This window comes from Trichosurus vulpecula, chromosome 6 (genome assembly GCF_011100635.1).
Source record: "Trichosurus vulpecula isolate mTriVul1 chromosome 6, mTriVul1.pri, whole genome shotgun sequence".
Taxonomy (NCBI): domain Eukaryota; kingdom Metazoa; phylum Chordata; class Mammalia; order Diprotodontia; family Phalangeridae; genus Trichosurus; species Trichosurus vulpecula.
The window spans coordinates 43,711,655-43,726,212 of record NC_050578.1 but is presented as its reverse complement, the minus strand read 5'-3'; the positions used below and the strand labels follow the sequence as shown (position 1 = coordinate 43,726,212).

Below are 14,558 nucleotides of genomic sequence, written 5' to 3'. Positions count from 1 at the left end.
TCCATCACAATCATATACCACAGCTTGTTCAGCCATTCCCTAATTGATGGGCATCCCCCTCAATTTCCAATTTCTTGATATCACTAAAAGAGCTGCCATGAATATTTTTGTACATATGGGTCCTTTTCCCTTTTTTTAATCTCTCTGGGATACAGACCTAGTAGTGGTATTGATGGGTCAAAGGGTACACAGTTTTATAGCCCTTTGGGTATAGTTCCAAATTGCTTTGCAGAATGGTTGGATCAGTTCACCACTCTACCAACAGTGCTTTAGTGTCTCAATTTCCCCACATCCTCTCCAACATTTGTCATTTTTCTTTTCTGTCCTATTAGTCAATCTGATAGGTATGAAGTGGTACCTGAGAGGTGTTTTAAATTGCATTTCTCTAATCAATAGTGATTTGGAATATTTTTTCATATGACTATAGATAGCTTTGACTTCATCTGAAAACTGTTCATATCCTCTGACCACTTGCAACTGGAGACTGGCTCTCATTCTTATAAATTTGTCTCAGTTCTCTATGTTTGAAAAACAAAACCTTTATCAGATACTTGCTATAATGTGATTACTGTGTATTTCCCTCCATCCTATTCTCTCCCCATTTATTCTACTCTCTCTCCTATCCCCTGTCCATCCTCAAAAGTGTTTTGCTTCCAACTACCACCTCCCACAATCCCTCTTCTATCAGCCCTGCTCCCCTTCTCTTTTTACTTTCCTATAGTGTAAAGACAGACTTGGTAAGACCAAACTGAATGTGTATGTTATTCCCTCTTTGGGCCAATTATGATGAGACTAAGGTTCAAGTGTTCCTGCCCACTTCCTCCATTTCCCCCTCCACTGTAAAAGCTCTTTTTTGTGCCTCTTTTATGTGAGACAATTTACTCCATTCTAGCTTTCCCTTCCCCCTCCTCCCAGACCATTCCTCTATAACCCCTTCATTTTATTTTTTTAGATACCATCCCACCATATTCAACTCATGCCCATGCCCTCTGTTTATATGTATACTCCTTCTAACTGCCCTAATAATGAGAAAGTTCTTAGGAGTATCATCTTCCCATGTAGGAATGTAAACAGTCTGACATTATTGAATTCCTTATGATTTCTCTTTTGTGTTTACCTTTCTACACTTCTCTTGAGTCTTGTATTTGAAAGTCAAGTTTTCTATTCAGCTCTGGTCTTTTGATCAACAATGCAATCCTAACTCCTTTGCCTTGTGGAATATCATATTCCAAACCCTCTGATCCTTTAATGCAGAAGCTTCTAAATCTTGTGTTATCTAGACTGTGACTACAGGATATCTGAATTGTTTCTTATTTTCTCCTTGATCTGGGAGCTCTGAAATTTGGCTATAATATTCCTGGGAGTTTTCTTTTTGGGAACTTTCAGAAAGTGATCGATGGATTCTTTCAATTTTGATTTTACCCTCTGGTCTATTTGATATTTCTTGAAAGATGATTTCTAGGCTCTTTTTCTAATGATGGCTTTCAGGTAGTCCAATTCTTAAATTATCTCTCCTGGACCTATTTTCTATGAGATATTGCACATTTTCTTCTATTCTTTCATTCTTTTGATTTTGTTTTATTGCTTCTTTTTTTATATTTTTAAAAAAATTTTTTCTTTTTTTTATTATATTTTACCAGAATACAAATACATAATAGAGAAAAGAAACAAAAACATATCAAAAACTTAAATGTTGAAACTTAAATATAAAGAAAGGGAAAAAAAGCATGTCATGTGCATAGCAGAACTTTGGAGAAGATTCAAAATATGCGACAATAAATTTTCATTTCAAGAAAGCCTGTATGATAAATAATACACCTTGTGTTGAGAATTGTCCATCTTTTCTTTGCTTCCTTGTGTTTTCTTTTGTTCTCTGCTGCGCACTCTGTTAACTTTGTTCTTTTTTTCCCCCTCTCCCCACCCTGCTGAAGGCTACAATATAATTTAGATATGTTTCTCGATATATACATACACATACAGATATATACATACACTTGTACATATATACATGCATTATCAGACATATACTTTCCCAAGCATACTCTACTCCTGTCTTTATGTTTATACATATCTTGTTTCCTATCCCTCCTGCCTCTTCTACTTTACTTCTACTCACTACATCGCCTTCCTATTACTTGCCTACACCCCTCCTCCACCACCCGCCCTGCCCTATTACTTGCCTTTCACCCCTCTAAGGATCCCTCCCCTATCCCTCCATCCCCATTAATCTAAACTCTTTTTACCTATTCCCTCATTCTCCCCTCTAAAAATCCCTCCCTTATCCTAATGCCTCCCTTGTCCTCTCCCCCCTCACTATACCCCTACTATTTTATTTCTTTTAAATTTAGAAGACTGTTGTACTCTTCTAAATATATATGTTTTGTTCCCTCTTAAACCCATTCCCAATGAAAGCAGGTTACCAGAACTAACAGCCTTCCTCCCCATCTAAATCCCCTGTATCCTTTCTTCCCCTTGCACCTCTTTTGTATAAAATGGTTACTGTTTTTAGCTTTCTAAATGATTTTACTTTTTAAATTCATATCATAGTCAGGTTTATCCCCCTCTTTCTTATGAGCTCGATAATTATTAATAAGAATCTCAGACCTACATTTTAGATTTTATGTTACATAAAAGGTAAATAGTCTGTCCTTATGAATCCCTAATAGTCTTTGGTATCTACCTTATGTTTCTCTCGGGTCTTGTATGTTGAATATTCTGTTAAGTTTTTTAAACAAAGTCTTGAGAGTCTGAGGGTTTGTCAAATGTCCATTTTTTTTTCATTCAAGATAATGCTTAAATTTGAAGGTTATGATATTTTCGGCTGAAGCCCCAGGCCTTTTGCTCTTCGATATATTGTGTTCCAAGACCTGCAGGCCTTTAATGTCTCTGCTGCTAGGTCTTGTGTAACTCTAATTGTGGCACCATCATATTTAAACGGTTTTAATCTTGATGCTTTTAGTATTTTATCCTTGAGCTGGGGATTTGGAATTTGACTATGATATTCCTATGAGTTTTCCTCATAGGATCTCTTTAAAGTGGTGTTCGCTGGATTTTCTCTATGTCTACTTCCCTGCCTTGTTCTAACGCTTCAGAACAATTTTCTTTAATTATTTCTTTATGGTTGGATTCTTTCTCCTTTGCCTGTGCATTTTTTTTTTTGTGGTAGTAACTTGATTTTTGTAATCACCTCTAGCCCTGGGGTATAGGAAATGGTACCTCCTGCCCCAGATCTTCAGTTATCCCTCCTAGCCTGGAACCAAAGCCAAACCTCCAACCTCCTATAAGTGCCCACAGCCAGGGGCTTTTTGCCTCACTACTTCTGCACTCACTGGGCATGTGATGGTTCCTTCTTGCCCCCACTACCCTTTGCAGCACAGCTGGGTCTGGCGTTCCTCATCAGCAGAGGTTCCCTCAATCTTCCTGGGTTCAAACGCATGACTCCTCTCAATATCCAGGGGTGAAAAGTTCCAGTGGCGGGGCCGAGGCAGCCTCTTAGACCAACTAACCCCAGGACTTGCCACTAGTTGTTTAAGCGACTTGCTGCTTGTTGTTAAAACGGAACCAAACCTGGAGGTGTTTACTCCTTGCAGGGACCAAACCCTGTACTGGGATTTTTCTTCAGATCTCAAACTGTCCCAGGAAGATCCTGCTTGTGCCCCTGTTCTTCTTTGTCTCCACCCACACTTTGTTTGCCCTAAGGTGCTATTTTAACTCTTTTGTGGCGGGAAATCTTGAGAGTTTGGAATTTTCTGACCTACTCTGCCATCTTCCCAGAATCCTCCTGTTTTATTGCTTCTTGAGGGGGGGTCATACTCAACATACTTTGCTCATGCCTTCCTCCATGCCTGGAATGGATTTCTTTCCTCCATCAACACACACACACACACACACACACACACACACACACACACACACATCTATTTATACACATATACCTATATATACACATATATAGTCAACACTCACATGCACATATATGCCTATATATATGTACTTATATATACACACATATACATATATAAATATAAATATATACACATATTTTTATAAATATATGAAAAGAGAAAGTTTAGGGAGATAGATAGTATGGCACACTGGAAAGTACACTGACAGCATCAGAACACGTGGATTCAAATTATGGCCATCCCACTCCTTACCTGTGTGACCTTAGGCAAGTACCCCAACATCTTCGTGGCTTAATTTCCCCAACTGTAAAATGGGGGTGAGGGGGTGTTTTTTCCATCTCTAATCTGAGTCTATGACAAATCTGCCACTAACTAATTGGATGACCTTGGCCTTAGACAACTCAGCCTGTTAAGGAGGTTGGACCATATGATTTTTTAATCCCATCAGCTCTAATTCCAGCAAAGCTTCAGACATGTTGACTGCAGAGCTGGGAGAGCCATCATCATTAAAGTTTTAGCATATCCCAGCTTTTTTACTCTTATTCGGGGATGGGGTGGAGGGAGGAAGAGATGGTCACATGAGTAAGATAACTCACTCATCTTAAGTTTTTGCATCTATCAAATGAGAAAATTGTATTATGTGATCTCTGAAATTGCACTACAATAATTCTATGAGATAGAATGTTGAATTCATCTTAATCAGAATCCTCTCCCCACTTCTCCCACAGTGCCTAGCAAAGTGCCCTTACACATTATTAGTATTTAATGAACATGTGTTGAAATGGTTTACACAAATGGTCTATGTTCCAATTAAAACTGGCAATAGACAATCTGAATATAGATTCATAAAAGACAAGAGCACTGATAAAAATGAATTACCTGTTGAGTAGAATCTTGATACAGATTAAGGGGCTCTGGTGTATCTGATGAATAGCACACTTCTGCAAATTGTTTCTTGGCTACAATGGACAGAAGTATACTGTTTAGATTATCTGTACTATGTTAAAATGCAAATAAAACTTTACACCTAAAACTGAAAGTGATGTGTAAAATATTATTTGAAAATTATTTTGATTAAAAGCTATTATGATTACATTTTAAATTTTAACAGATAGCGTTTTCGCAAATTCATTGAAGATGAAATAAACACTAGAAAGGGGATGGGTAACCTAGTACAAACAAGTTTAAAGAAGACACAGAGTCTTATTTTCAGTGCTATCCTGGCCGGTTGCTATTGCTGTAGTCCCTTCCCTGTTCCATCAGTGTTCTACTGCTAAGACTTACTGGTTACCATTGAGCTTTTTTTTTTTTTGAGTTGGTAAATTTATTAATAGCACTACAGGGACCACCAATAAATTATTTTTATAAACTGCAATTAAGCAGTAAAATCATAAAAAGGGTTCTATATTTAAGTAAATATATATATATATATATTCACTAACATTAAAAATAGGATGAAATCTATTCATCTGCCATCCCTAGTTATATATACATATATTCTTCACAATAAATTATTTTATGACAATACATGAATAATCACACTTTTTAAATCATTATAGTTTCTAGACAGGATGCAATATATTGTCAGCTAATTCTGACATGATGAAACCTTATGGTCTAACTAATTGATCCTAAAGAACTATAAACAAATAAGTTACCCTTCCCCCCATAACTGTTTCACTGCTTATTATGTCATGTTGCAGCTGATTTACAAATAGGAAAAGTGTTCCTCTAAATATATTTGTTGTTATATATATATATATATATATATATATATATATATATATATATATATGTATATCCATATCTATCTATCTAACTAATATCAAGAGAATAGTGAAAAGGATAGTAATAAAAAGAGAACAGCACTTCCAGAACTTAAATTATGTTATAAAGGATCAATCATCAAAGCTATGCAGTATTGGTTAAAAATAAAGAAGCAGAATAGATTGGACCACAAACAGAAACAATGGAACTCGACAACCTAGTATTCAATATATCAGAAAACTGGAAAGCATTAGGCTTGGACTAATTATCTTATGCTACATCTCACAATAAATTCAAAATGGTTCTGTGTCCTGAATATTAAACAACATACTATTAATAAAAAAGTGTAGCAGCTTTCACACCTTTCACAGCTACGGGTAAAACACATATTCTTAACTGAACAAGGGACAGAGGCAATTACAAAATAAAAAACCGATCATTTTGATTACACAAAACTGAAAAGCATCACCACAAAAAAAAAAAAATTATTGCACCTAGGATAATAAGGGAAGCAGGAGGACTGGGGGTGGAAGTAGGAGGAATCCGTAATATATTTCTCTGATAAGAATTTGGCATCCAAGATATATACACAACTAAGAGATATAGGAAAGACAAGCCATTCCCCAATAGATAAGGGGCCAAAGATACGAATGATTCTCAAAGGAATTACAAATTGTTAACCAATGAATACTCCAAATCACTAATAATGAGAAATACACAGAACAACCTTGAGCTTTCACCCCACACCTAGAAAAAGATGACAAAGATGACAAAACATAGGAATGCTCAATTTTGGAAAGGTTGTGGAAAGACAGGCACGCTAGTGCATTGTTGGTGGAGCTGTGAATCAGTACAATTTTAATAAGCAATATAGAATTAAGCAAACAAAGTGACTAAAATATCTTTGACCCAAAGATGCCACTACTAGGTTGATACATCAAAAAGATCTATTGGGGAATGGCTTTTGTTCTGTTAAGAAGAAAGTCCCCAAAATATTTATAGTAGCACTTTTTGTGGTAGCAAAGAATTGGAAACAAAGTAGATGCCCTTCAATTGGGAAAGGGCTAAACAAATTGTAGTACATGAATATAGTAGGATATTACTCTGCTGTAAGAAATGATGTATGTGATGAATACAGAGAAGCATGGAAAAAAATCTATATGAACTGATGCAAAGTGAAGTAAGCAGAGCCAAGAAAACAATATGCTTAGCAAGCACAATTATGTAAACAAAAAGAACTACGCATAAGAAAAAATCAAGAGAGTAACTGAATTATTTGACAAATATCTTCATTACTCTAACGAAGGGATATGAGAGGACACTCTCCAACCGCCCTTTCATAGAATAAGAGGTCCATAGATGCTACTCATTGCACAAATTCTGGGACTTTTTCAATGTGTTGATCAGTTGTGCTCATTTTTTTTTTCCTTTCTAAGTACTATTTCTTATGTAGGATGACTTTCTTGGAGAGAGAGGGATACTTAGGATAACTACAATGTTGTAAGGAGAAAGGTGGCTTTTGGTGGAGTCCAAATCCACCAATGCTTCTAACTCTATCTATGTGACCTTGGAAAAATATCTTAACTTCTCTGGGCCTCAGTTTCCTTATCTATAAAAATGGAGAGATGTGCCTTGATGATTTCTATGGTCTTCTCCAACTCTGAAATTATGATTCTATGACGAGTGAGGCAATTGGAATCCATATTCATTTGAGGAAAAATTCAAGTTTTATATTAATATAAATTTGTCACTGAATTTAATTTCTAGTTTTGATGTATGAGTAAGAGAACAACCAATCAGTAAAAATTGAAATATCCAAATTATTTTGGAAAATTTTTGGAAAAACAATTCTTTTAACAGGAATTTACTTCCAAACTTATCATAAAAACTATGATTTTTTTCCCCCTCAAATGAGAAATCCCATGTATAAGAATTTTAGTTTTATAAACACAGGAAAATGAAGTTTGGAAAGTGATTATTACAGTCACAAAAGGATAGCAGTTATTTCTGGTATCAAACTTCAGTATTTAAGACTCTTATTCTGATTTCATAATTTTCTTTTTAAATTCCAGAAATATAATTAGCAAAAATGAAATACATTGACTTTAGTACTTAGAATCATTTCTATGGTATATCTCCTCCAAAAAAAAATTACATGAAAGAACTGCTTTTATCTATAATTGCAATGAAATTAAATTCTAAATTGACATTATCTCAGCTATTATACAAACATTTCTGAAGCAGAGATTACTGTAATGAAACAAGTACTGTAACAAGTTTCAAATGAATTATAAAATTAATTCCCTCTTACTCTACAAAACAAGTTTAAATTAGTCATTTGTGCTGTTTAATAAATTCAAATATTCCAAATTGTTTCAGAAATGTCCATTCTTTTAAAAGGAATGTACTTAAACCACAGAAAAAATTACCTTTCTCTGCCAGTCAAAAGACAGAACATCAAATTTTAGATTTTTTTCCCAAAGTAAAAAGTTTCTAGTGATCATGAAATTCCTTGAAAGCATCATGTCATGTACCTTTATGATTTTATATTATTTCTCTAGCCATATTTAGTTTCTCTTAACATGTTTTTCCTTACCATATTTTTCTCATCTTAATTTTGAAGATCATAAATTATTTCAGAATTATAAAATAGCATCAATCCTTTAATATATTATTACCAAAATTAATGATTCTTAATGGAACATTTTGAAACAACTATTCTAATATAGTTATCCTTCACAACACATAAATAAAAACAATACTTTCACAATTCTAATTTTTATAATACTACAAATATACAATTAATATTCATCTGTGTAGAATAGCATACTGTTATGTTCCCCAGAATTGTTAAGATTGTGTTTTGGCTGCTATACTTACTATCCCTCAGTTGAGTAATAATTATCAACACTGTGATCAACAAGTTGGTTAATCTGGTATTCCCAAACTAAGGGTCTGCTTACTTGATACTTCATTAGAGGATACTGGCAAATCAAACTGAAAAGCCTAGAAAAGTGATTCACTCTATTTATGCTTACTCCATCCTTGGAATAAGTTAGGATTCTTTAAAAATAATAACATTGCTGATGTACTAACAACCTCTAACAAGACTAATTTAACAAATCACAGCGTTCAGTTTAGGAAGATAAGGGCCAACAAAATTGACTAATGTTTGTCCAATTGGATAAGCATCTATTACCCATAAAAATTACTGGTTTGCTAATTGAAGTTACCCAGAAAAATTTCCAGCATCATTCTAACATAATGCAAAATCTCTAGTGGTTTCTACTTTATCCAATCATCTGTTGATAACAACACTGAACCAACATTCAAATTCAGCCTCAGATTTGGGGGGATTATAATGCCAGTTAATATTCCAGATGTTTTAGGAAGCCTTGTCAATTTTAGTTCTATTTGAAAGACTGCATAATAATGTCTTTTTAATGCAATAAAGAAAATCTAAATTAGGATCCATAATAACACCATCTGTTAAAAATGCGTTCACATACACATTCTCTTTCATTATGACATGCAAATTTTTGTGCTAACAATTTGTTGTTTTAGTGACCTTTAGTCTTGTTTTTATTCCTCACATAAATCCTGTTTACCAAGAATTTTAAAAATACAAATCTAAAATTTGTAGACCTTATTTACCATGTTACATGACAGTCTCTTCTCTGCCCTATTTTCCCCCTTAATAAAGGTCACTTAACTCTTTAAACTCACAAATACTTTAGAGGAATATTTTGGCTAGAAAAAAAACTTTTTTCCCCTTGGATTTCAAAGCAATAGATCAAGATGGAGATTTTAAAATTATTTTGTATCATTACAATCTTTCACAATTCTGAAATCATCTAGTTTCCTCAAGGACAGATGTGGCTGTAAATCTTTTCATAGCCTAGACACTATCTAACCAACAAAATATAATCTTTATTTTCGAACTACCATATTTCCTGGTTCTCAATATTCAATTCATTAATCTTACATTTTCCCCTTTTTGTTAAATTTTAAAACATATTTGCCACTGCAGGCACGGATTTTAACTTCAGTATTTTGGGACACTGGTCATTTCTTTGAAATGGGTGTTTCCTCTAACCAACACAGACTAGAAGCTATCCAAACTCAAAGAAAACATCTTTGTGAAGAGCTGTGGCCAAAAAAAGTTTATCACCTGATGGCCAATTTTCTGGTGGTGAGGCTATTCTAACTGACCTGGGCTGCTACTTATCTTAGACTTTGCCAAACTTGTGTTCCAACAACGAGTTTTCCAGTTTTTACTAACATGATGGGTAGGAGATAAATATCTTAAGGCTATTTAATCTTGCATATCTCTGTTGACAAGTTATTTTGATGATTTGGGAATAGTTGTTGTTAAATTGCACTTTTATAAGATATTAATCATATCATTCAACCAACATTCTATTGTAGAACAGATCTTAATCTAGATTTGTGACAACTACCTATAGATTTTGGATGATTTTTACCTTGGTCAATACAAAGATATGTTTCCCTAGCTCTTTTTGAAAATTCTAGCAACATGGATTTTGTTTATAAGCTTCTTAAATTATTGATCTTTCTCTTATCTTTTCTAGTCTGTTACCAGTTACAAATGTTTTTTTTTTCCCCTTCCCATGCTTGTTTCATTTTTTTTTTTGGAGGGGGGGAAGGCAGGGCAATTGGGGTCAAGTAACTTGCCCAGGGTCACACAGCTAGTAAGTGTGTCAAAGTGTCTGAGGTCAGATTTGAACTCAGGTCCTCTGGACTCCAGGGCTGGTGCTCTACTCACTGTGCCACCTAGCTGCCCTGCCCCTTCTCATACTTGTTAAAGATTAAACCTTCTATCCTCAGATTTTGACAAAAGCATATATGCTTTGCTCTTTTGATTGAAAAGACTAAGTTACCTTTAGGACACAAGGAATTATCCAAATATGACTTCACTGGAGTTTATTTTTATCTAACAACTAATTAATGCATAGTATTCAGCCACAATTCATTTGTTTTCCTTAAATTGCCATGGCTATGAGGTAGTTTCTACAGTGACACAAAAAGAAGTCATATAGAAAAGAAAGTAAGTCATGTTACACATGTTCTTCCAAGGCAATTTCAATTTAAAATTCTGTCCTAGAAAGGATGGTCATTAAAATGAAAAGAACCTATGCAAATATTTTTGTTTTATTTTTGTGTCTATTTTATTAATAAAGAGCATCCCCAAATTTAAGGAAATCGTTCTAACCTGTACTTTTGACTGGCTCAGATGTCAGCTGAACTCTATGATGCTTCAAATCAGGATTTCTCTCTTTCAATTTTTCTAAGCTTTCCAAAGCTGTAGTATGTTCAGTCAGGGACCTTAAAAGGGACATGCTGTTAACTAACTCAGTAAATCCAAAGCGATTTCCAGCACTATCCCAATATTTCCTGCATTCTTTGTTAGTTTCTACCTTATTTTGTAAACTCTTCATATTTTCTGTATCCTCAAATTCATGTAAGTCTATTTCTTTGGAAATAGAATGCTTTTTTCCCCAAAAGGGGGTGTTAGTAATTTGAGTGCTTGATATATCAAATGTGTCCCGTTCAGAATCAGAATCACAATTCTGATCGGTATTTGAAAGTGGCAGGCTATCATTCTTAATTGGCAATGGTTTATCCTGCAAGTAATTTCCTAAAATACTATCATATCCACTGTCTTCAGTGAATGATAGCATGTTGTCTTCAGAAGTCTGAGTCATGCTTGTGCTCAATAGAGAGGGCAGATGTAATGTGTTTTCAATGTCTTTGGACTTACTTTGAGGGGGTACATGATCGTAATCAGTAACAGTTGGGCAGACAGATTTATTACAGTGGCCATTACCACATATTGCTATATCATTGGTCTGCTTTAAGGATGAATCCCATTTGGTTCCTCTGCTTAATGTTTCAAAATTTGATGTATCCACTGTCATTTCTTTTTCAACATTTTCTATATCAGGAAGGTTTGAGTTAATCAGGAAAGATGTTTCATTACCTTTTCCAAATTTGTCAAAATCTATTGAAGTTTCAGTACAAATCTGTGAAGATAGAGTTTTCTTAATGGGAAATTTTGCTAGAGGACTAGAATTAGTTGTTACCAAATGTGACAAATGTTCATTGTCATCTTCTTGACTGTTCTCCCTATCCTCAAATTTCTGTTCAACGCACATTTTGTCCTCAGGTGAAATTTTCTTTAGCCAATGCTCAGAACCTAGGGGAAAGATGTTGCCATTTTGTGATTCTTCCTCAGGGTCACTGATATCAAAATTGTCCAGATTGAAAGTTACCTCCATAAATGTCTCTGGTTTACTATTCAAATCTGTATTAGTATTAATATTTTCATTTTCAGCTCTCGTTTTAGAAACAAATGTGGCCAAATTATCAGATATGGCCAAATTATCACTTATGCAAGAAGAATCTCTTTGTAGTTGTGGACAATCCCATTCTGGCTGAGAAGAAAGCTTTAGATGGCTCTCCCTTTCCGGCACTCCAGGTCTATGTAGTTCCTGTACATTTTCTCTAGTGAAAACAGATCCTTTTATGCATTTTGGATAATCATTGTTGAACAACATTTCACTCTTAGATTTTGATAATAAGCAATGGTGTTCATTATTGCTATAGAGAAGTGGTAAGTTTGCTCCCAGCTCACTTTGACAGGATGAAGATACTTGAAAATTTGTTTTCTGATTATAGGTGGTTTGGTTATCATTATCTATTTGACTGTCTGTCTTATTCACAACCTTTTTTTCAGAACCAGTTCCAAAGAAATGCATCTCCTTTTGTTCAAAAGGACCTTTCAAATCCAAATCTAAACTGTCATCTTGGTCCTTTAATTTCCCTTTAGTATCACTTACATCAGAAGAACTTACAGATAAACTCTTTGGCAAATAAATATCCCAGCGGCTTCTTTTTCTTACATTATTTTCTAAATGACACTGGTGAGGGATATTTTTTGTGCTATTCATTTCAGTGATCTCTTCTTCCCTTCCTGTTATGCACTGTGGTTTAAGTGAGCCTTTTACTTCTTCTGTTAACTGTACAGGAGAAAAATAGTCTACAACTTCCAAAGTAGGAGTTGATTTGGACTTTAAAAGTGCTAAAATCTGTTCTTTGCTCCTGACATTTTGAGAAGTGGCTGAGCCTCTGGCTATCAGATAATCTTCTTTCATGTACTCAGGCTCCAATGAAACATCTGATTTCCTAGTTGCAGAATTGAGAAAAGAACAATCATCTTCATCAGAGAACACTGTCTGGTTAGAAGTGATGGGTGTAGTTGAAAGAAGTAAGGAGATAGACATATCATTGGTGTTGCTATTCTGGTACTCATTGACACTTGTACAGTCAGATGGCATAACAGTGTCTCTATTTTTCTTTCCAGTAGTAGAAAACAATGGAGGTGTGCAAGAGAACAGAGAAGAAAAAGTAGGATAAGACTCCTTAGACGGAACTGATATAGCTGATTCACGATTTTCTATAGTTGCCATCTTCTTTGGCACCTGACGTGGTCCTTGGAATCCCTAAGGGTATAAAAATAACATTAGCTGCACCACACTTTCACAGAAAATTTTAAATGATTTGACAATGGAAAAGCAATGTTTTCACTTTGTTAAAAAAAAATTATTAGGAATTTACGACCAAACAAGAGATAGAGAACATTATGAGATGCAAAATGGATAATTTTGATTACATTAAATTGAGAAGTTTTTGCACAAACAAAGCCAATGCAACCAAGATTAGGAGGGAAGCAGAAAATGGGGAAAGAATTTTTATAACTAGTGTCTCTGATAAAGGCCTCATTTCTAAAATACATAGAGAACTGAGTCAGATTTACAAGAATTCAAGTCATTCTCCAATTGATAAATGATCAAAGGATATGAACAGGCAGTTTTCAGAGGAAATTAAAGCTATCTATAATCATATGAAATATGCTCTAAATCACTATTGATTAGAGAAATGCAAATCAAAACAACTCTGAGGTACTACATCACACCTATCAGATTGGCTAACATGACAAAATAGGAAAATGATAAATGTTGGAGAAGATGTGGGAAAGTTGGATACTAATTCATTGTTGGTGGAGCTGTGAGCTGATCCAACCATTCTGGAGAGCAAATTGGAACTATGCCCAAAGGGCTATAAAAATGTGCATACCCTTTGACCCAGCAATACCACTTCTAGGACTGTATCCCAAAGAGATCATAAAAATGGGAAAAAGACCCACATGTACAAAAATATTTATAGCGGTTCTCTTTGTGGTGGTCAAGAATGGGAAATTGAGGGGATGCCCATCAATTGGGGAATGGCTGAACAAGTTGTCATATATGAACGTACTGGAATACTATTGTGCTATAAGAAATGATGAACAGGTGGACCTCAGAAAAACCTGAAAAGACTTATATGAACTGATGCTGAGTGAAGTGAGCAGAACCAGGAGAACATTGTACACAGTAACAGCCACAGTGTGAGATGACTGATTTTGATAGACTTAGCCCTTCTCAGCAGTGCAAGGACCTAAATCAATTCCTAAATCAAGGACTCTTGATGGAAAATGCCATCCACATCCAGAGAAAGGACTATGGAGTCTGAATGCAGAGCGAAGCAGACTATTTTCTTTTTTGTTTTGTTTTCTTTCTCATGATTTCTCCCATTTGTTATAATTCTTCTATACAACATGACTAATGTGAAAATATGTTTAATAGGAATGTATATGTAGAGCCTACATCAGATTGCAGGCTATCTTGGGGAGGGAGAGGGGAGGGAATAGGAGAAAATTTAAAACTTATGGAAGTGAATGTCGAAAACCAAAAATAAACTAATAAAAAGTTTTTAAAAAGTAATATAGTTAGCATAATAAAATACTGTAAGGTTTACAAAATCATT

The 14,558-nt window shown here is 34.7% G+C and overlaps 1 protein-coding gene across 1 annotated transcript in view; it reads right to left on the bottom strand.

Moving 5' to 3' along the window:
* ZGRF1 (zinc finger GRF-type containing 1) overlaps positions 1-14,558 on the bottom strand; it is an 81,203-nt gene that overhangs the window by 54,692 nt on the left and 11,953 nt on the right. The window contains exons 6-7 of the mRNA XM_036764929.1: positions 11,455-13,195; positions 4,785-4,864 (exon numbers count right to left, since the gene is read on the bottom strand). Of these exons, the coding sequence (XP_036620824.1) occupies positions 4,785-4,864; positions 11,455-13,195 (1,821 nt within the window). The remainder of the gene's footprint in view (positions 1-4,784; positions 4,865-11,454; positions 13,196-14,558) is intronic.